This window comes from Phalacrocorax aristotelis, chromosome 23 (assembly GCF_949628215.1).
Source record: "Phalacrocorax aristotelis chromosome 23, bGulAri2.1, whole genome shotgun sequence".
In the NCBI taxonomy this organism is placed as follows: domain Eukaryota; kingdom Metazoa; phylum Chordata; class Aves; order Suliformes; family Phalacrocoracidae; genus Phalacrocorax; species Phalacrocorax aristotelis.
Genome location: NC_134298.1, coordinates 2,672,331 through 2,695,218, shown reverse-complemented (window position 1 = coordinate 2,695,218; position 22,888 = coordinate 2,672,331). Strand labels below are relative to the sequence as shown.

Below are 22,888 nucleotides of genomic sequence, written 5' to 3'. Positions count from 1 at the left end.
GGGGAGGTCAGCCTCGCACACCCACGGGCCTGAACGCATTGTTTTCGTTGCCTTTTTTTAGCATCAGAAAGAGGCACTCTGCTCCCCCCGGCTGCCGCTGCAGGTGCTCAGCAGAGGAGCTGCTTCCAGCTCCCTCTGAAAATGGTGTGGGCTCCTGCCTGCCTGAACACTTGAGGCAGAGCTGGTTTGAGAGCAAATCCAACCTCTTCTGCCAAGAGCCTCCCTTGAAACGGGGGAGCAGGTTGTGACACCTTGGGATGTCTCCAGTCCAATGTAGAGCAGATTTAAGTGGTTCCCCTTAAGATGAGTGGTTCCCAAGGCTGCCAGGCTGTGCCGCACCTGTGTGCTGGGGTGGCACAAATTAAATCGCTTTTTCTTTCCCCTCTTGGCTATATTTCAGCCCTTGGAAAGGTGATTATCAGGAAGAGACTCAAGCTTGCTCTTTGATATCACTGCACCTGGGCATCCTTTCCTGTTCCCCAGCCCGTGGTGAGGGATCAGGGGTCAGCACACCCTTGTCCCCCAGCCAGTGTCATGTGGATGTTCCTTCCCATGGCTGCCCCCACGGGGACCACTCAACCCGCACAGTGTCTGCCAAACGTTTTGCAGCAGCCACCCCACGGCTCTGTCCAGATACAGTGACCCCTTGTCTGGGGGCGTGGGGACACGCTTTCCAGAGACGGTTAGTCTCACATTCCCCATCTCTCCCGGTCAGATTGAAGAGCAGCCAGTGTATGAGATCAACCTCTACATGTACATCTACTTCGTCATCTTCATCATCTTCGGTGCCTTCTTCACCCTGAACCTCTTCATCGGCGTCATCATCGACAACTTCAACCAGCAGAAGAAAAAGATAAGTATTTTCTGGGTCCTGCAGCCACTGTTGCCTCCTGGGGTGCTGGTCCAGGGTGGAGGGGACCAGTACAGTTGTGGGGTGAGGGGACTGTGTCCCGTGCTTGGATGGACCCCAGGGTCCTTCTGCAACCTGAATTGCTGTTACCCGTTAGTGGCTTCCCGCAGAGGGAACAAGGAGAGCCTGACAAAGAGCATGTGGGGCTTTGTGTCCTGGCCGTAGCACATATAGAGGATTTCATTTATGGATGCAAAGGGAAGAGGGGGCTGTGTTTTCTCTTGCCTGTGCCACAGCAGGCATGGTTGTACACCTGAGCCATCACTTTTATTTTCTTTTCCCACCCCATGACCCTTTCTCATAATTTTTCCATGTGTCAAGGAAAAACTTGACTTCAGCTTTCAAGCGAACAGCACAGGACTAATAGCCCTGGGCTGCCAGAGCGGGAAGCGGGTGGAGGGTGGGTAACACAGCGCATGGTGTTTGTGCCAAGTGAGGTCTAAGGCACACCAAGATGCTGCCTTGGTCCCAGTAGAATTTGGCCAGCAAGGAGGGCTTGCTCCCCAGCAGGGCATAGGGTGCCCCACTCGCCGCAGCGGGCTGGGAGGCAGCATCTCACCTCTGCAGGAGGAAACCACATTGCTGGGGTGAGCACACGAGTGCTGTGAACTGTGGGAAGCAGCACAGAAAAGGGCAAGCAGGGAGAAAGCAGGTTTCACTGAGTCAGTGCAGCGAGCAATGCCTGGTAGGAGCTTGGCTGGAGATGGTTGGTGGGAAGGAGCATGGATGGAGATGCTTCGTAGGAAGAGGCGAGTTCCCAAGACTAACAGTGGTGATTCCCTTTATACTTTGGAGGCAAAGACATCTTCATGACAGAAGAACAGAAGAAATACTATAATGCCATGAAAAAGCTCGGCTCCAAGAAGCCCCAGAAGCCCATCCCCAGGCCATCGGTAGGTTGGGTTAATCACACTGGAGTGCAGCGGGGAGGGAGCATTTCAAGCCACCAACTGTCCCAAAGTGAATGAGAAGGGTCTAGGGAAGAGCATTTGCCAGGGCAAGGAGCCAAATCCTGGCTCCCCGTTGCTACTCTGCAGACAGGACCTTCCTAAGAGCTGGGCCTTTAGAAGAGGTTCACATCAGTCAGCTTCCTTTGGACCTGCTCTTCAGCCCTGGGCCCGCTGGCAAGGGCAAGGAGGGGATCCCTTTTGCAGGGATGAGGGTTTTCTCCTAGCTCAGCTCCCAGCTCCTGTCTCAAAGGGAGTTACTCAGGGAAAGCTCAGTTTTCAACACTCCTAGAAGGGACAATGCCAATACATACGCAGTTGTGACTTGGGCTTGGTTTTGATAGCCCAGCCCAAGTGAGGCCTTTCCCCATGTGTTTATTCCTGCCTCGATGCATTACCTATGGATATAATTAGAAAGCAACTGTCCCCTGTGCCCACGCCTCCTGGCCATGGGGTTACCAGGTGGGTTTCATCCTGCAAGGTGCTGAGTATCCTCCTCCCATAGCTTCTGGGGCCGTGAGACCTGGCCACAAACCTGAGGTTTTCTACACTCTTTTAAATATGGTTCCTTCTTCTTTTTCTGTTGTGTCTTTGTTTTGTGTGTCTGTCCCATGTTCCCACCTCACCTCTGATTCACCATCATCACCTACGTGGCCCTTATGGCAGAACAAGTTTCAAGGGATGGTGTTTGACTTTGTTACCAAGCAAGTATTTGACATAACCATCATGATCCTGATTTGTCTTAACATGGTGACCATGATGGTCGAAACAGATGATCAAAGCGAACTCAAAACATCTGTCCTCTACAAGATCAACCTGGTCTTCATTGTCATCTTCACCGGAGAGTGTGTGCTTAAAATGTTTGCTTTGCGCTACTACTACTTCACTATTGGCTGGAACATCTTTGACTTTGTGGTGGTCATCCTCTCCATCTTAGGTGAGTCACAGAATCCCAGACTCACAGACTGGCGGGGGTTGGAAGGGCCCTCTGGAGCTCATCCCGTCCCACCCCTGCTGGAGCAGGCACACCCAGAGCAGGGGCACAGGGCCGCGTCCACGCGGGGGGTGAATGTCCCCAGGGAAGGGACCCCACAGCCTCTCTGGGCAGCCTGTGCCCCTGCTCTGGCACCAGCACAGGGAAGGGGTTTGTCCTCATGTTCAGGTGGAACTTCCCGTGTTCCAGCTTGTGCCCGTTGCCCCTTGGCCTGGCGTTGGGCACCACTGGAAAGAGCCCGGCCCCATCCTCCTGACACCCACCTTTTAGATATTTATAAGCACTGATGAGATCCCCCCTCAGGCTTCTCTTCTCCAGGCTGAACAAGCCCAGGTCTCTCAGCCTTTCCTCACAAGGGAGATGCTCCAGCCCCTGACCATCTCAGTAGCTCTCTGCTGGACTTGCTCAAGGAGTTTCCTGTCCTTCTTGAGCTGGGGGTTCCAAAATTGGACACAAGTCCTGCTGGTTCCACTGGTTCCTCAGGGGTCCCACTAGATAACAAAGTGTGGAAATGGTCTGGTGGCTGGTCCACAGCCAGCAAGCTGCCACTGGTCACCCCCTTACACCCACCCTTCGAGCAGGGACAGGCCAATAGGACAAGACAGATGTGAGACCTCCAGGCAAGGTGAGAGGCTGGGATCCTGTCGCACTCCTCCTTGGCGTTGGGCTCCCCTTGTTGCATGGCTGCAGGGCTGAAACAAAGCAGCCAGCATTTAACCTTTGAGTCTGTGCACAGAGATATTTTGGAATACATTCCCTTTGCCACCAGCAGAGCTGAGCACTGTGTGCCATTGGGGCTGGCTTCATCTGGCTCTGTCCCCCCAGTCCTAGCAGATGGAGTACCTCCATCTGACCTCCCTACGTTGCCTGTAGAGCATGGCAAACTCACCTTTTTTCATCCCTTCACAGGCATCGTCCTCTCGGACATCATAGAGAAGTACTTCGTATCACCCACCCTCTTCAGGGTCATCAGGCTGGCAAGGATTGGCCGCGTCCTCCGGCTGATCCGAGGGGCAAAAGGCATCCGGACTCTCCTGTTTGCTCTGATGATGTCCCTGCCTGCCCTGTTCAACATCGGCCTCCTGCTTTTCCTTGTCATGTTCATCTACTCCATCTTCGGGATGTCCAACTTCGCCTATGTAAAGAAGGAGGCAGGGATCGATGACATCTTCAACTTTGAAACTTTTGGGAACAGCATCATCTGCCTTTTCCAGATCACCACGTCGGCTGGATGGGATGGCCTTCTCAGCCCAATCCTGAACAGCGGCCCCCCCGACTGCGACCCCAACCTGGAAAACCCTGGCAGTTCAGTAAAAGGGGACTGTGGCAATCCATCCATCGGCATCTTCTTCTTCTGCAGCTACATCATCATTTCCTTTCTCATCGTGGTGAACATGTACATTGCCATCATTCTGGAGAACTTCAACGTGGCCACAGAGGAGAGCAGTGAACCCCTCTGTGAAGACGATTTTGAAATGTTTTATGAAACTTGGGAGAAGTTTGACCCGGACGCCACCCAGTTCATTGCATACAGCACCTTGTCTGACTTCGTAGACACCTTACAGGAGCCACTCAAAATTCCCAAGCCAAACAAAATCAAGCTAATCACCATGGATCTACCAATGGTTGCTGGGGACAAAATCCACTGTCTGGATATCCTCTTTGCCCTGACTAAGGAAGTGCTGGGAGACTCAGGAGAGATGGATGCCTTGAAGGCCACCATGGAGGAGAAGTTCATGGCTGCAAACCCCTCAAAGGTTTCCTATGAACCCATCACCACCACTCTGAAAAGGAAACATGAGGAAGTCTGTGCTACAAAAATCCAGAGGGCTTTCCGTAGGTACCTCCTGAGGCGCTCGGTGAAGCAGGCGTCCTACATGTACAGGCACAGTAAGGATGAGGATGCCCTGAGAGAGGAAGCACCCGAGAAGGAAGGTCTGATCGCCACCAAAATGCACCAGATGTATGGGAACAGTGGGACAGATGCGGAGACAGCCCCTGCCATTGGTCTTGCACCCGTTCCCAGCTCAGAGACTCGAGATGCTCCCGGTGAAGCAAAAGGATGGGATAAGGAACGCGTTGTGAAGGAGTCGCTGGTATAACAGAAAGAGGCTTTCGTCTCTCGCCCAGCCTGAAAAGACTTCATTTGTATCTCCTTTTCAAGAGCTCTTCCATATACAGATCAATAGATCTTAGATATTGAGCTAATTTCAGATATTTCAAGCAGACACCTTATCTTTCGAAGCAGGATCTCTTACCGATCCTGGTTTTTACAGCTCACTGCACTTGCAAAGAGTTTAATATTTTTTCTTATGAGAATTAAATGTGAAAACTGTTGTTGGTGAAAGAGAAACATCTTAGTTTTGAAATGATCTCATCATGGTAACGATGTTTTTCAGACATTAACAAATGAGTATGGCTGTCCTTTCACTTAAAGTAATTATTTATTAATGTTATTTCACAATTAAGAGATTTTCTTGTATATTATTCTTCCGGAGTGCAGCCAAGTAGCCAGTGAAAGATGAGCCAAGTGAAATAATATTAAGAATAATTACAGAAAATACAAGGTTTTGTGAACAAAAATCTCCAATGTCTTAAAGTAGCACCTTTCTTTTGAATATTTTAATAAGCTTTATGGGTTATTTTTTTGTTATATACAGAGAAAGTGCAATTATGTCTTAAAGATTTGTTTGCATATCCAAAACAAAGCATCTGCAGATATGTTCTCAGGGTTAAATATCAGGTTTTAAAGGTCTCTGAATATGCGTTGAAATCATAAATCATTCAGGTCTCTATGTTACGAATGTAAACAGTATTTATAGTCATGCTTCTTCTCTGTTTTCCCATTTCATCCAGATTTTGTGGCAGGAAAGCAATGGAAAAAAAGTAGGGTTTGAAAACACTCCTCCAGGAATCCCCAGTCCCCGTAACAAAACCCTCTAGGGTTTCTCCAAGCCCCACAGCAAGAGGAAATGTCCCGCTGGAGCACTCTTTGTTAGCGTTAATTAACGAGACGCATCCCCGGGGATTGGAGCAGGTGTTTGAACAGTCCTTGCAATGAGCTGCTTCAGCGGGGTCCCTTAAATCCCACCAGCCGCCGAGCACCAGCGGCCTTAATACAATGAATGTTCCCACCGGGGTGTAAATCCCAAACTACTCAGGCGGAGCATCCTTCCCTCGGCTGGGGCTCTGGAGATGACCCGGTGGCACGTGCTGGGGTCTCTGCAGAGCCTGATGGGGCCAGGCAGGTCCACACCAGGAAACCTCCAGGCAGAGGAGCGTTTTCCCAGGGGGGAAGGGTTTTACTGCTCTTAACACAGATGGGCAAAAGAAAAGTATATCAAGAAAAACATGCAAAAGGCCCCCAGTCCATCTCTGGACCGTCTTCTGCCCTCAAAAGGCAAAAAAACCTCTTGAGATCAAAACGAACATGAACCAAAACCTCTTCCAGTTAAAACAAGGGCTGCTTCTTGAAGCCAAAGGGTCTGTCTTTTTGTATTATTAGATATTTTTTTTTCTTGGGCTGATTTTGGCGCTGAGCCGTTACGGATGCCCCACGTTCAGGCTGGCCAGGAGCGGTGCTGAGCTTGCTTGCATCCACGTGCTGTCGGCCAGGCGGCAGAGCCGGGGTCGCTCTGCTCATCCCATAGTGTTGTGCTTTCATTTCCATGTTGCATAGGGTGATGCTCCCTGGAACAGGAGCCTGAGCTGCTTTAAATGGCGTTTGCCTGGGAAGCATCCATGGCACGGCGGTTTCCAGCCTGGGTTGTGGTTCACAACCAACGCTGCTTGTACGTATGTGTCGTTGGGATGGGAGAAATGCCAAAGAGCAGAATTTGTGTGAGCTAAAGCCATTTTTCTTTGTACATTTCTTAAAATAAACTGTAAATGGTCTATTATTATGATACCAAATGCAGTGGTGTGTGTTAGAGGGGAAAAATGCTTTCCCTGCCCCTGGGAGGGGTAAATGTCCCCTCCCTTTGCTCCAGGGCAGCTCTGGGGAGACCCTGTTCATGCTCTTGGCTGGACCTGCCATCCTCAGGACCTAGTTGTCCCATCCTGCACAAGAGCCCCCCTGGGCTGCCTCCCCCCAGCACCTCTAACCCAGCCCAGACCCCAGAGTTTCCGCTCTGCTCATGAACAAGTGCCCTGGAGCCCTTGGTGCCTCACAGCAATGAGCCCTGACTCCAAGAGCTATAGGAGATGCTGCAGGTTCAGCCAAGGAGAGACATGGGCTTGGAGGAGGTGCAGACCCCCCGAGCTGGCCCATGCAAGGCTCTGTGGGGCCAAACCTGCCCCGCCGGCCACGTGGGAGCAGTTCAGCATCATGGGGAGAAGGCAGCGGTGGGCAAAGGAGGTTTCGTGCGTCAGTGGGTAGGTGGAGGAGGAGCCACCTCCGGGACCCGCTGACGTCCCCAAGGGCCACAGCATGGCCTCACTGCTGTGTTTTTGCTTTCACTGGAACAGCTCGTCCCAGGGCTGATGTAATTCAAGTTGAGAGCACCGTGGTACCACGCAGGCAGGGGGCTGGAGGGAGAAGGTGGCACAACCCACTGTCCCTATCCTCCGACGGCAGGGGAAAGGACAGCGGTGAAACCCAAGCCCTGATGAATAGGAATGGGCTGGGGAAGGGTGCAGCTGCCTGGCAGCAGCTCTGCTCTGCCCACAGGGCATGGTCTGGCCATGCGCTGTGAGCTGGGGAGCCAGGGTGGCCCGGGAGAAGAGACATGGGGACACAAGACCCTCCCCGTGATACCATCAGGTCTCCCTCTATCCCATGCCACTGGGTACTGCAAGCACAGGGTACTTCAAGGGGAGACCAAGCCCCTCTGGACCAGGTCTGTTACTGCTTGAGGGTGCCAAGGAGCCTGCAGGCAGCACAGCACCGTAATTTGGCCACCATCACTGCAAACCCTCTTTAGTTTGTGCCCCACTCCTGGTTTTGTTATATGGGGCTTTCCCAGGCACCTCCAGCATCCCTGCCTTGGTCATCACAGCTCCCACCTCCAACCCCAGGGCTTGACAGAAATCTCTCCAGTGCCTGCCGAGCACATGGGCATTCCCTGTTGCTTTTGCCTTGCTGGGATGTCATGGTAAGGCTGTGCTTTTCCAGCAAGACCTGGGGTGATGGCAGCAGGAACTCAGCAGCACAGCCCCAATGTACAGCACCGTGCACGGCGTGACCTGCCCCTCTACCAGGAGAAGGCACCTCTTCCATCACCTCTTTCCCTCCTCAGGCTAGTTTTTCTCTGGAAACCTTTATTTCTCCTCCTTCTTGCTCCATGTCCTCTCACATACAAGGTGAGGCTCGGGCTGGTTTCTGGCAGCCACCGGATGCTCAGAACTCGTAAAAAAAACACCAAACCTGCAGAAGGTGAAGGTCTGGGGAGGCCCCAGGCAGAGATACCCGGGCTCTGGGGACCAACATGGCTGGCAAAAGTACCCTAAGGTGTTTTTCACATGGAGTTACAGTTCAGTGCTCACCTGCAGCTGGTAACGCACAGCAGCCAAAGGGCACTGCATGGAGAGAAACCGTCTTTCTGCATCAGAGCAAAGGGGGACAGAGCTCACCTTGGGGTGCCACGCTGCGCTTTCCCCAAGAGCGACTGTCTCCAAAGGACTCACAGAGAAGGGTCTCGGCCATGGCAAACAGGGTGCGGAGAAAGCGTGGGCATGGCTGACACCCAAGGAGGTGATATGTCGTTTTGGCCATCTCTCCCCTCTTCTAGATTTCACCCGTCCCTGGAAGAGCAGCTGCAGGGACTCTCCAGGATGCAGAGGATGGGAGCCGGGGGACCGATCCCACTGCACCCCACAACAAGCAGCGAGGAGGAACCCCACAAACGTCCCCTCTTTCCACCCCATTCCTGCTCCAACTCTTGCAGCCGGGCCAGCATCAACCCCTGCCCATCACCTGCAGGGCTAACCTGAGGGGGCATCTGCCCACGCTGCTGTGGAGCTGGGGTACAACCCTGGGGGTAACCCCCATCCTCTACCCCTCGGGGATGCAGCACTGCCAGCAGTCGCATCCCGCTCCCTGGGCACATCTGCTCCCGGGGCAGATCCCCTGGGCTGAGCCCAGGTTTTGAATCACCGAGAACTTTGCAGATGGGCTCATCTCTGGTTCTGGTGCGGACCTACACCAGTCGTGGCCACCTCCATCAAATAACGCCACCATGACAAGCACAGCCCAGCGACACGAGGCTGGACAGTGCCCAGAGCGCAGGCACCCTCCGCCCCAGCGTCTGCGCCACATTCAAAATTGGCCCCAAGGGGAAAGTCCCCGTTCAGGAGGATTTACATGAGCAGGAAAGGGGCTGTCTCACGTAGCAGCAGCTTTGCCATTTTTAGGTACAGAGGCCAAGCCAGCCAGAGCAGCCGCTGTGTATTGCAGAAGCGAGGGCTGGTGACTGGATGTTTCCCTGCCATTTGCAGTGAAAGATGGCTGATCTTTGCGTGATGCTCTGGGTGCTCCAGGTGAACATCTGGCTGATGGCTGTGGTCACAGGTAGGCATCCAACAGGAGCTTTGCATTCCAGAGCAAAGAAACGTGCACCCAGGCGATGCACCGGCATGCGTCTCCTGCTTAGTGCAATGAGGGACTTCACCCAGCTCTGGCTTTAAATGCATTAGTTTTAAACTTTGCAGTCACAGCTCTCAGTCCTGCCCTGTGCAGGAAGCCAGCCCCGGGCGCAGGGGAGCCAGGGAGGATCCGCAGGGTCTCGGGGCTCGATGCCTGCTGCAGGTTTCGGGTTTTGTTTCCCGTTGCGGTGCAGGGATGGGTGCAGAGATGGGACACTTTCTCGGGTGGCCGGCTGCCTTTGGCGGGAACCCGGTGCTGAGCGGGTGCAGGGCCTGCCCGGCTGTGGTTGCAGGTGGCAGGAAAGAAGGGTTGTTTGGTGGGGTTTTTTTACCATTTATTTTTCTCAGAGGCCTGGGGACAGGGCCAGCACATTGCTGAGGCAACCCGACGCCCCTTTGCTCTGTAGGGTTCAGTGCCCAGGAGTGGAGGAGAAATGAGAGGAAAAAGTCTTTCGGGAGTGATTGGTGGGCCCTGTGTGAGCATCCCTGTGCTGTTCCCCTTTGCATCCCCATGGAGAAGCAGCAGCTAAACCCAGGCCGCAGCTCCTGTCCCCTTCCAACTGCTCTTGCTCGGTGCAGGGACGCCCACAAAAACCTGCAGCAGAACCCACCCTTGGCTGGGGAAACTTGTGCCCTCAGGAGAAAGGACATTTAAAGGGTTTCTGTTGGGTGGCCACCCAAGCCCAGCACAGATTCAGGGTCACGGGATTTCATCCTGGCTCTCATGGTGGCTTTGAGGGAGGACGGGAGAAGCTCAGCCCATCCATGGCTGCAATGGAAGTCTTTGATTTGAGTGGTGTGAGGGCTTTCAGGGTGAAGTACCAGCCTGGTCTTCATTTAGAAACACCAATAAAACATAGAGAGCAAAGCCCTGGGTCCCAGCTGGCCGGCAGGACCGCAGGTGGCATGGGTACGTACCCAACGCACAGCCCAGACAAGGTGCATCTCCCCATCTCAGAAAAAAATGAAATGGTGCTGGAGGGGAGAGTTTGCCTCCAGAGTTGTAGGTGCTGGAGGTGAACAGGGCAGCACAGACCTGGAATATGCTCTGGGGCAGGGAGAGAAGCCCACGTCTGAGCCAGGAGGTCCCTGCCAGGCTGCTGTTCGGGGCAGGAAGGTCTGCGGCCGGGTGGCAAGGTTAGGAGCAAAGCTTAAGGTAGGGAATTGAACCTTCCTTCTTCTTCTGGAGGGAGTTCTGCAGCTGTCCCAACATGGTGGGAGGTGGTGCAGCCCCCACCTCCGTGCCAGATTCCCCACGGTGGGGTTTGGCAAATATTCATCAAGCTGATGGAGCTGGGCACTGAAGCGGTGCAGTAAACAGGGCTGGTGTTTCCTGCCCAGCTGCAGCAAGAGGAACCGAGGCACAGGGGGACTGGCGCTATAGGCAGGGGCACTCATGGGTGCTGGGGTCCCCCCACCTCACCCCACTTCCTGCACTGCACTGCAGGCCCCACAGCTCCATCCAGCCCTTGTCCTAGGGGGCTGCATGGTCCCAGGGTCTGAGAACCCCCCTGGCTATTGCGGGGCTCCAAGCCCAGGGAAGCTCTGGCAGTGAAAGTGTTTCTGATTGACTCAGAAAATAGAGGGTAAATAAAGAGGCATGAGTCTGTCTGGACCCTTTCTAAGAGGTGCCAGCCTAGGGGGATATTAATAGCGAAGGCAGGTTTCGCTGGGATGTCAGCCAGAAAGCAGCTTAGAGAAGATTCAGGAGACAGGATGGAAATAGAAGGGTTTGCACCCAGACCTGCACTGCCCCATGTCCTCTGAGTGGGGCTCTGGTTGATGTTCCCAAGCTCTCCTTCCTGTATGGAGTGGGCATGACGGACCCACGGTACTTGTCCTACATGGATGCTCCCTCCGGACCCTTCTCCTGTCTTGCAGGTGGAGAAGCAGCAGACAAGAACAGCACCAGGAACAGCACAGGTAACCTCTCAGGCCCACTGGGCTCTTCCCCTGTGTATGTCCTCAGGGTCCCTCCCATCCCCACTGGCTCTGACATGAAGGTGCTGGTCCCCTGCAGAGCTGGAGATGTCTCATCACCCACAGGCCTTCTCCATCGCAAAGGCAATTCCCAGGCTGTGACCTCCTCCATGGCATTTCCCCAGCCAGGCACCTTGCTCTCCCTCTGCAAAGCCAGATCCGTTTTGTCTTTCCTACACACAGACACGTTTTTCCTTTGCATTTGCAGAGGACGTTGCCTGAACAAGCCATGCCTTGGGACCAGGCACTGGGCTCATCCACACAGTGCTTGTGCCATTCCCACCCATGGGGTATTAAGGATGAACTCTGCAACCCAAAAAAGCCCTCAAACGCACCAGCACTGGGACAAAAACATGGGCAAAAATACAAAATACAGCAAAATGCAAAAAAATGTGGAAGCAGGACAGAAGCCTGCTGGGAGATGAGTCTGTCCTAGCAAAGGCTCTGTGGCGCATGCCAGCACAGCTGTAATTTTGGAGCTGGGACTAATGAGATGTACATTCAGAGGGGTGGGAGCCGCAAAAAAATATTTGAGGCCATTCCTACAGAAAACTGGAGTTTCCATTAAAAGCATGTTTTCACCAAAAGTCTCTGATTTCTACCCTCGGACAATAATGATTCACCAAAACAAAGCTGAATGCTCAAAAGCAGTATAATCCATGAAAATTGAAAGACCTTGATTTGGGAGATGCTGGGGGTGGGGTGGTCTAGTAGGAGAGGCTTTTTTTGTGATGCTCACAGGGTGCCGGTTCGTTGCTTGCCATGACCACCCTTGTCCCCTGGCAGACAGCTGGTGCCCCATGGTGCACCAGCACCCGCGCTACATGGCGGCCAAGAAGAACATGCCCGTACACTTCATCTGCTACTCGCACGACCCCTATAGCATGCAGTGGTACAAAATGAGAGAGAACAGTGATGAGGTCTACGACCTGGATCTCAGCCCCTCCCGCTACAGCATCGAGAGGAAAGACAACTTCATCAACTTCACCATCTTCAGGGTCACCTATGAGGACACCGGCATCTACGTGTGTGAGAGCAAGAACCTCACGGAGAAGAAGAAGCAGTCACACTCGTGCGGGACACAGCTCAGAGTCATGGGTGAGTGGGAGCTCCCCAACCTCCATGCACCCCGGGAGATGTGCTTTCTCTTTCTCTCACTCTTCCCCTCTCCATGCGAACCCCACATCATACTCCTATGCACCCACCTCTCCCCATGCTGGTGGGACCTCCTTCAGATACAACTGTAGATGCCCATGGCACCACAGAGGTTTCTTTGCTTGTTGCCAGCCACCAAGCACCAGGACAACCTGCCCAGTTTGCCCTGGCACGTCCATCCCACAGAAACACATCCGAGGGACTGCATTCCCCTAATAGATCAGATTTTTCCTGGTCCTGCCTGGTGGTGGGTCCTGCCCGGTGGTGGGTCCTGCCCAGGGTGGCTCATCCCAGAGCTTGTCCCTGATGCCAACGCCGGGGGCAGTTTGCAATGCTCTGGTCTCTCCCAAAGGGGAGGACATGTCACCCTGGTTCCCCAAATCCACTCTTGCTGACACATGAACCTCTGACCATGCCGAGCTTGTCCCCGTTCCCTGGGAGCCTGGCACAGAGGTGGGACTTGGGGCTCTCCCTGTGCTGCTGCTCCCAGGTCACAGTAACATCCAGCAGATCCAGAGCAGGAACACCCTGAAAGATGCCATCATCATCATCCAGTCCATCCTGCTTGTCATCTTCATCAGCATCCCCATGCTCCTCTTCCTAGATAAAGTAAGTGACAGCGTCTCCAGCAGCGGGGATGTCCCCAGTGCCACCACTGCGCTGCTCACAGCGGCGTCCTGCGTCCCGGGTCGGACACTGCTAAGGATGGGGATGGGCAGGCCCTGGGTTTGGGGCTGTTGCAGGGGAGCGTGGCTAGCTGAAGTGGGAAAATAAGCATCTAAATCAGTGTGTGGGATTTGCCTGTGGAAGCAGGGGGACCTGGCCTGGGGGGACAAAGCCAGGAACAGGGGATGGGGAATCGTGGTGGGTGCTGACACCCAACCTGTGACTCTCCTCTCCATAGGGTGAAGGCAAGGAAAGCCCAGAGGAGGACCACACCTATGAGGTAATGCTGCATTAATTATAGAAGTACCTCTGTAGTATCAACCTGAGCCTTGAAATACGTGGTTGTGCCCTTGCTGGGTGTCTCCTAGGTACCACCAGCCCTGGCAGGGCACATCAGGGCATCTTCCTGCCAAGGGCCCATTCATATCAGCCATAAAGAGCTGCTCGTAAACCCAAGCCAAGCTCTGAGCGCATCCAGCCATTTCTCTCCGTCTTCTCCCCTCTCGGAAGCTGCCCCAGTTCTGGGGGGAATAGCCTGGAGATGGGTCCCCACTTGCGGGCTCCAGGGCGGGATGTGCTGTGAACGGAACCATGGTCTCCCTCCCGTGTCTTAACCTCCTTCCTGGTGCAGGGCCTGGAGGTGGAGCAGATGGCCACCTACGAGGACATCACTCCTTTCCGGGACGTGAAGGCCAAGTGGACAGTTGGGGAGCACCCGGGCGAAGAGTGAGGGGTTCTGCGCCCACCACCAGGCCGGCACCGGCGGCACGGCTCCCTGCCCGCACCCTGCCGGCACCCATGGGGACGGGCCCCCAGTTCCTGCCCTGGACCACAGCTATGATGGGTGCCTGGATCCCGGGCTGCAAGCTACCTCCAGCAGCCCTGCGCGGAGCTCGGGTCCGGCTGCCCTTGGGTGCTCGCTTTGCCGCGTCCGGGCTGTGCCCACCAAGGCTGCCCTGCCCCGGCTGCCTCTCTTACCGCCCCGCTGATGAACCCCTAAAGCCTATGTAGAAATTAGGAGCCAACCGCAGTCCCCCCAGTAGCAAACTGGCCCCAAACCCCAGGCAGCCCCACACCATGGCGCTGAGCTACTGCCTGGTTAATGCAATGGAAATACCAGGGTGGGTGGTGGGTCTCCTCCAGCCCCACCTGGGAAGCAGAGGACCAGTTCTGATCACTCTCCGTGTTGCAAGGACCCTCCTGGGCTGCGAGGCCCTGCTGCAGCCGTGGCAGAGGAGCCGAGGTGAGCAGCACCATCCTGGTGTTACAAGAAGTGGATTTTGGGCCACTGTTTAGCTCTCAAGCCATGGACGTGTCCAGCAGGCCAAGCTGGCAGTCACCTGAGATAAAGGATCCTCCAAACACACCTCTCTCTCCCCAAAGGCTACAGGAAGACTTGGGAAGACAGCTCTCGCCCAGAGGGTCTTGCACAAGGCTTGCTTTTCTCCAGGCAAGAGCTGGCCTGTGTCACGAGGACGTCCCCTTGGTGAGGGGGACCTCAGAACCTGTGGGAAAGATGTAAATTGTGGGACGCAAATGTCCAACTGCTTTTGAAGTCCTAATAAAGGTAACGGGTAAATTCACATCGTGCTCCATCCTGCCATGTCCGGCGGTGTCCCATAACCTTGGTGCCAGTGTCGGTGGGATGCCCGGGGAATAAGGAGCAACTTTTCATGGGTCCAGCCTAGCTAGAAACCAAACTTCACCCCGTCAGGGCCCCGAGCACAGACGGGGATGTAAAGCCAAGAGCAGCCGCGGGGTTCTCCTGGAAGCTCTCGCTGAGCACACACGGGGAGACCTCCACAGTCCCAGGACGTCAGCTTGGGACGAGAGACAAAGACCATCGCCAGGAACCAAAGCAGGAGATCAGGGCCCAGGGCCAGGAGCCCCTACTCCCAGCTACATCTGGTCTTGCAAGAGATGCTAAAAACCATCTGGAGAGGAGCAGAGCGGCACTAATTGGTTTTGTTAATAAAAACTATTTTGGCACGGCAGCAGCAGCTGCGTGGGTGAGGCGGCTCGGGGCTGGCTGGGCACCCAACACCGGGGCTCGGGGGGACGGAGAGACGCGGCTACCACAGCGTGGTGGGTTCGGCGGGTTTGGCTAGATGAGGCAGGACAAGGGGGTGACAAGGATTGGGGGGCTGAAATTCTGTCCTCCCTCGGAGAGCCCAGGGCCCCTGCACCCCTGTGGCTCACGACATTTTGGGCCCCAAGAAGACAGGACCGCCCCGCTTCCCAAAGCAGCCGGCAGAAAAGGGGGGGTAAAATCGTGAGCAAACAGGGCTTTTCAGCACAGAACAGGATGGTTCTTGTTTAGTTGTAAACCACCTTCATGGAAAATGGGTATTCAATCTAAACAGCACAAAACCAGCATTTTTAAGATTGATTTTTACTAGTTAAATAAAACTATCCCAAATTAGTTGCATGCACACGCATATAAACGTTACTTAAACATGTTTTACTTATAAAAATGATTAATTAAATAAAGGAGTATTCACAGAGAGGGAAGTGAACTGGCTGTTCCCGGTTTCCACGTTTGCCAAGATTTTAGGACTAGCAGAGCTCATCCCTCCATCCCTTGTTTTCGGTTACGAAATGGAAGAGGAAAGCAAGTTTTCCGGCCTTCCCAGTTCCCAACCATTTTCTCAGCTCTGCATAAACAACTCGCTCAACTGACTTAACCAAATCATACGAAAATAAGGAGAATCTGCTGTTTGCACCTGGAGAGGAAGCCACCGATGTCAAAAGCAGTTTCGGCGACCCCAGTTCCGCTCCTCCGCTTGGCTACACTCTTGGCCCAGGGCTTTGGCTTCCTTTAAAATGCCAGAAGCAAATAAATATTTCTGTAGTGTTAGTGTTTTATTTCAAATGCTTAGACTAGTTTCTAGGGAGCCTAGAGATAGGGTCTGTTGTCATTTTATACTGAGACAGGTTTGTATTTAAAATGTATTTAATGTAAATAAACACATTTCAGTATATGCAGGGCAGGCTCTGTATTTTGTCCTGATCTGTATCCCTGCCATCAGCAGGATGGTCAGGCAGACGGACTGGGTTGCAGTCCTGGAATGCATCAACCTCCTCTTAGAAATTGGTTCAGTGAAACTGAGCGGTTCTAGCACCAGTACATGAAACCCATCAATTCAATCTGAAAAGGAATATTTACCTTGGAGGTAGTCAACCGTCACGTAAAACCTCTGTCAACCATGTCGTTGCCCACCGAAGTGCAGAGCCTGGGCTGGGAGCCAGCAGCCGGCTCCTCGGTCAGGATTCACTGGGTGCAGCCCACCCATCAGCCTGGGAAGGTCCCCTCCACACAGCCGCCCCGGGCTGGGGGTCAGGAGGGCCCAAGGAGTACGCGCGCCTGCAAGGAGAGTTGCTTCACTGGTTTAGATGCTGCTGGTGATGCTCAGGGTAAGGCGGGTGGACACAAGACCACCCCGAAGAGAATTAAGGTGGGGGGGGTTCTCTTTGAAAAAACAAAAGGAACTTGGAAATTACAGTGTCACGCTGCTTTACAAGATGCTACTTTGGGTCGCATATGCAAGCATTTGAAAGCTAGAAAAATGCCAAGCTGATATTTGAGAGCTGCTTATGCAACTGCAATTCTGCCAGTGGCGTGTTTGCCCAGCCCAGCTTTCAGAGTCACGCACCGCCATCTCCATGGCGCTTCTGCCTCATTTAATGCCCAGAGATGATCAGGGACAAACCAAGTCTTAGGGGCACTGCACAGCCTGGATCATCCAGGCATCTCCATGCTTGGCTGCAACATAAAAAATGTTGATTTAGCCCCATGCTTTTGTTAACAGAGCTAGAGGCAGCAGGGCAGCAAGTGGCGGGCAGGACTCGGGTGCAAGGTGCCGTACCAATCTAGCTGCAGCGGTAGGGCATCAGCATGAACAGGCAGCAGAGCCTGGGCTGGGCTGGGGTGCCTGCTGCTCTGCTCATCTCTGACAAATACTGACATATTTAAACACGATCTGGAGTAAAAAAACACACCCAGATGTTGCTGGCTATTGGGTGACGGGATACCTGATAGCTGCAGGACCCACTGTTCCCTCTTCTCTAGGGACTGACATTTACTCTGCGACACCACCATGTCCCCAGTGAGCAAACACCCGGGGGCTTCTCGGAACAGACCGCGCTCTCCCAGTCATGTTTATTAACCAGCTCTTGCACCCTCTGCTCCAGCCGCCCCAGTGATGATGCTGCCTCTCAGAAACCAGAGTCACACCAGGGGAGCATGGCAAAGCCAGGGCCTGGGGCAGCCAAACCACCACCCCTGACCAGGGAGCAGTCCCTGAACCCCAGACAAAGGGCGAAAACAGGGTGGTTTGGGGCAATCGGAGCCTTGTGGGGAGTAAAAGTCCTTTAAGCCCCTCCTGGAGCTGCCCATCCCAGGTTCTGTCTTGCTTTGCTCAAAAGCAGGGATAGGTGTGCTGCGACCGATCCTCTCCCTCCTTTCTGTACCAGCCCTCTGCTTAACCCAGAGATATTTCACATTTGTATCTCTGGCAAGAGCAAGCAGCAGCTCATAACCAGATCTTCTCATAGCCTTGTCCAGCTGAGGATGTGAGAAACCTCCCAGCGCGCTGGCACCTGGCTTTGCAGTGGGCAGGCTGGTACCCAAACAGGCAGCTCTTCGTCACATCTATGCCAAACCAAACTATTTACTGAACTTTTGAAATTTTGGTAGCATGAAAGAAATTAAGTGGAAGAAGCAGGATTCGTCTGACAGCACCCAGCCAGCTCTATCCCCACTAACAATAAACAGGAAAACATCCCACATGCTTTAAGTCGGAAGTCTCCCCAAGTGGTCAGTCAGCCCCGCTAACTGTGGGCCAAGGCGGCAGAGGCAGGAGAATCAGGTGGATTTTCAAACCCCTGCAGCAAATTCCACTGCGTAAAAGCATGGATCTGATTTGGGATGGGTCTTCCGATATCATCATCACCATAAAACCTTTATTTGCAATAAACAGCAGAATATGGCGAAATCATTTAGCACATTCATCCCTAGGCAAACAACCTCCCCAACCTTTACATCTATGTATAAATGACTACAATTAGGTAGCACCATTGTGACCACTTGTGCATTTATGCACAGAGAAGATACAGAGATGTTGTTGTGATCATGAACACATACATACATTTTAAACAGGCCCCCTCCTATATAAGGGGTGGCTCAACGGTTACTTTTACCAGCCTAGATGAAAAGAAGAAACATTCACTGTCAAGCAACACCTGAGCAACTCACCAGGCAGAAATGGCTCCAGGTACTTTTATTTATTTCAGTTTTAAAGGATTGGCAGCACTGCTGCATGCTTAGGGTGATGGGAGAGGGTGATGGGGTGGTACTGTGGTGGGCTACACACACTCAGTGCCAGTCCTAAATTAAAATGTGGCAACTTCTGAATCAATGAGAAAGCGTACCTTTCCCTACAGCATGACTTTAATCCATGAATTGACTTAAGTAGTCATTAGCCTGAACTGGGCAAGGAGAGGGTGGAGAACACAAAAATCAAAGTCAAGCCACAGTTATAATAGTTATCATTAACATAAATGTTGGCAGGGATATCAAAACTCATATTCAAAGCTTAAGATGGGGATCAGGATGATGTCTAATGCATATGTCCAAGTCCTACAGGCTGCAGGGCATCCCTCCACTGAATGGTATTTGTCCGAGATTAACTTTGTGGTCTCTGTAAGCATAGATGGACACTTGTGTGAATCAGATGTCATGCGTTGAAAACTTTTAGGCTCAACAAAGATCACCACATTCTAAAGGTATGTGCCAGAGAGCAAAAGTAGCTGGTCACAGCACAGGTAATGACATCATCCTAGCAAAGGCAGACAGCCGGTTGCACATCAGCAGCATGGTGTAAACCAAGGCTGAGGTGAGGTACTCCCAGGCCCTCACCTGGTACTCACCATGCCCTGCTTGCTCAGGCAATGAAGAGAGCACTGTGCTCTTCTCATGAGGGCAAGGCCTATGGAAAAACACGAGCATGTTAGGGAAAAACGTTGGGGCACACTCTAGGTTTCATCGAGCAACAGTAACTTTTCATCCAGGAAGGCACTTCTTGTAACACTGGGAGCAGTACAAGCCCCTAGGGCATGTCTAGTGAAAGGGGACAGGGTTTCATTTGATTTCAGGGAGGGCTAAGCCCACCTACAGAGTCTAACCAGTGATCAAGGAAGGTGAGCCCTCAGCCAGCATGGACAGAAGAGTCTGGGAATTAATTCCCAGGTGCCACTCCCCCTCCTCAGCACAGTCGCTAAAGGACTGCTAATACCTTTCCTCTCCAATTTGCTGCAGGGTCATGGTTTTCTCCTCTCTTCATCGCTGTGATCACTCTGGGACTGCAGTGGCCACAGGAAGCTGCCACCTTCCCAGCCATGCCCCTTTCCAACCTGTTTGCCAATGCTGTGCTGAGGGCTCAGCACCTTCACCTCCTGGCTGCCGAGACATACAAAGAGTTCGTAAGTGTTGCAGCCTCTGGGCATCTCCTCCGCATTAGCTTGACAGTTTCAGGACCTTGCCACAGCTTCCCACCCAGTATAACTTCCTAGAAACAGAGACTTTTCAACTGTTGGTGCCTTCTCTGTCAGCTCTTGATGAGGCAAAAGGGCCTTAATAGGACAGGGCAGGTTATGTCCCATCAGCCCGGTCTCCTCTCAGTTCTCTGCCCCTCCCCAATCCTGCACAGTCCCCTCCTCAGGGCCGGTGCTGCCTATGTCCAAACCTACTGCACAGGGTCAGCTGTCTCAAAGAGAAGCCAGGCTCTGAAAGCAGTGGGAGATGGTACAGATATTTTGCAAGACTTCCCTGTGATGGTCACCTCCAACCCTGGCTGATTCTGAGTGCTTAAAACTACTCAGTTCCTGCTGTTGCCAGGAGCTGGCATGAGCTGTCACTTTGGCAAGAGCTGTCCTTGGGGGCCATCTACTCCTTGTGAGAACCTGGTCCAAGCGTGCTTTGCGTTCACCTTAGCACGTTGGCTTAGTGAGAGGAAGACCTTTAGGCCCAGTAGCTACTGTGCCAACATACAAACTCCTGCTTCCTGCCAACCCTGTACAGAGACACCTCATGTCTTACATTTATTTCTTGCAAAAAGTAACCATTCAGCTTGGGAAAGTATCTATGATCTTCTCCCAGTACACGGGCAACAGATCTGAGCGTATCTGGGATGTCTCCACAGGAACGCACCTATATTCCAGAGGACCAAAGACATGCCAACAAAAATTCCCAGGCAGCATTTTGCTACTCGGAAGCCATCCCTGCTCCCACAGGGAAAGACGATGCCCAGCAGAAATCGGTAAGCTGTCTCCCCGGGGCAAGCACAGGCCTGTTTGAAGAGCCCAGCTGTGCTTCATTACAGCAACAGAACGTTTCCATCTGTGAGCACTTCAGTGCTTCCTGAGGTACCATTCCTCCTCTCCCCTTTTTACTATTTAAACCTTGCATGAAAAAGGAAAGACTCTTCCAGGTGACGCTATAAATCATTTTCCCACCCCAAGGAGGAGAAAAGCTATTGTCTGCACAGGGTGTGTGTCTGGGTGGTGCTCCTCAGCTTGTCTGTATCTGCTGAAGCTGCAGGAGCAGTAGTACATCTCTGGGTCACCTCCAGGCTGTTTCAGAGGGAGCAGGACACACAGGTACCTCTACCAAATACCTCACCTGCACAGCTCTGATCCTTTCTTTTCTTAATTTCAGGACATGGAGCTCCTTCGGTTTTCACTGGTCCTCATCCAGTCCTGGCTGACCCCGGTGCAATATCTAAGCAAGGTGTTCACAAACAATCTGGTTTTTGGCACCTCAGACAGGGTGTATGACAAACTAAAGGACCTGGAAGAGGGGATCCAAGCTCTGATGAGGGTAAGCTGCAACATGTAGCATGACTAGAGAATAACAAGAGATCTAGGTACAGAGCACTTGGCTCTCAGGGTCTCCTACAGAATCCAAAGACCATGAGAAATCTCCCCACCTTCCATTCTGAAGACCAGTGGCATCCTTTGGACTTTGCTTATCTTAAGATAAGGAGATCACGACACCCCACTGCACACGTTCCATCACTGGGGACTGTAAGAAAACACAAAACAAATGCTAATAGCGCTGCCATAACCACTCAGATAACAGTACAGACCCAAAGTCTTTCCAAACCCAGCATGAAAGAATTGCTTAAATCTGCAAAAATTGCTTAAACTGCAAAATTAAATTGCAAAAAAGTTGCTTAAACCTGCAGATTTAATCTGCTTAAGTGTACAAAGAGCAACATAATGCTTGCTACATCTCCATGCAAAATACTTTAAAGTGGAGTAAATTTTGCAAGGACATGCAACATTTGACTGTGTACGGATGGAAGCCTACGCTCTGGTGTTTCTCTCTTACATTAATACAGCACCCAGACAGCTGAGAGCTGGAAAGTGATCTTCTTCAAGAAGAATTTTTGCTTTGTTATTTTAAATGAAATAGCTTATTATCTGCCAAGACACCTTTTCAGTTATGCTTACTCTATAACTAAGTCTATTTGCCAGCATCACCATGTAGCTAAAGCTCCAAGATCTTCATCTGTGCAAAATGAGTCTCGACAATTATTTACATCTTCTAGCACCTAAATAACTCTGAAAGTCAGGCCCTGAGAGTAACTAGAGATCTTCTGTCCTGACACTTCAGCTAAAGTAAGTAGGTTTATGTACCAGTACCACTTCCAGATTTTGCTCTCCATATGATGTGTGCTTGGGCATTGGGAAGCGATACACAGTAACTAGACAAACAATCACATTTCATCCATTTATGACGCTGTTTTCTTAACCAAAACTGTCTTGTTTACTCTGCCAGCTGGTGAGCAAAGTAGAGCAGGAGAAGTGGCAGACTGCAGACCTCTCAGCTCCAGAAGCACGTGCCTTGGGTCTGAGTTAGAGCTTTGCTCAGTAGGGAAGTGGGATTAAAAAAAGTTATTTGCCTGCTTCCCCATCTCCTTGGCTAGAGCAGCTACACAGAGACCCTGCAACTTTCCCCTTATTTAAAGACCCCAAAAGCCACACTCCTCCCTCCCTGCAGCAAAACTGCTGGCAGCAATTTGTATAGCATCATCCCTGCATAATTAACCTTCCTGTAAACACAGAAATTGAGAAGTAGGTTTGAAATACAATTAAGAGTGGGGTGAAAAAAACCCCAACCTCCTCTAAAGCCAGGTGGGAGCCTTGGCAACGGGCCCCTTGGAGGATGCTCATCCCCAGGCCCCCGCTGCCTCCCCCAGCCCCTCTCCATCCTCTCGCAGGAGCTGGAGGACCGGAGCCCGCGGGGTCCCCAGATCCTCAAACCCACCTACGACAAATTCGACATCCACCTGCGCAATGAGGACGCCCTGCTGAAGAACTACGGCTTGCTCTCCTGCTTCAAGAAGGACCTGCACAAGGTGGAAACCTACCTGAAGGTGATGAAGTGCCGCCGCTTCGGGGAGGGAAACTGCACTGTTTGATGCCGGGGATGGCTCCCCAACCGCTCCGGCCCCTCGCCTGCCGTGGCTGCCCCGCTCCTTGTAAAGAAAATTGGAGAATAAACCTGCTAACTGCTGACATGTCTCTGGTTTTGGGGGGCTGTGGGGACAGGCCGCCATGGGGGCCGGGAGGGACAAGACCCCGCCGGGGCAG

The 22,888-nt window shown here is 52.6% G+C and overlaps 3 protein-coding genes across 3 annotated transcripts in view; all 3 read left to right on the top strand.

Moving 5' to 3' along the window:
* The window catches only part of SCN4A (sodium voltage-gated channel alpha subunit 4), a 34,210-nt gene extending 27,453 nt beyond the window's left edge, over positions 1-6,757 (top strand). The window contains exons 22-25 of the mRNA XM_075116849.1: positions 716-853; positions 1,699-1,803; positions 2,524-2,794; positions 3,761-6,757. Of these exons, the coding sequence (XP_074972950.1) occupies positions 716-853; positions 1,699-1,803; positions 2,524-2,794; positions 3,761-4,953 (1,707 nt within the window). The 3' untranslated portion in view covers positions 4,954-6,757. The remainder of the gene's footprint in view (positions 1-715; positions 854-1,698; positions 1,804-2,523; positions 2,795-3,760) is intronic.
* Positions 6,758-9,200: 2,443 nt separating this feature from the next.
* On the top strand, positions 9,201-15,227 carry CD79B (CD79b molecule). The gene is made up of 6 exons (XM_075116815.1): positions 9,201-9,359; positions 11,315-11,356; positions 12,200-12,511; positions 13,059-13,177; positions 13,473-13,514; positions 13,866-15,227. The coding sequence occupies exons 1-6, from the start codon at positions 9,293-9,295 to the stop codon at positions 13,962-13,964; spliced, it is 681 nt and encodes a 226-aa protein (XP_074972916.1). The 5' UTR covers positions 9,201-9,292; the 3' UTR covers positions 13,965-15,227.
* A 1,213-nt stretch (positions 15,228-16,440) lies between these two features.
* Positions 16,441-22,806, top strand: GH1 (growth hormone 1). Its single transcript, XM_075117359.1, has 5 exons — positions 16,441-16,648; positions 19,551-19,714; positions 20,434-20,550; positions 20,949-21,110; positions 22,516-22,806. Exons 1-5 carry the CDS (start codon positions 16,441-16,443, stop codon positions 22,714-22,716), a joined length of 852 nt encoding a protein of 283 aa, XP_074973460.1. The 3' UTR covers positions 22,717-22,806.
* The last annotated feature ends 82 nt before the right edge of the window (positions 22,807-22,888 follow it).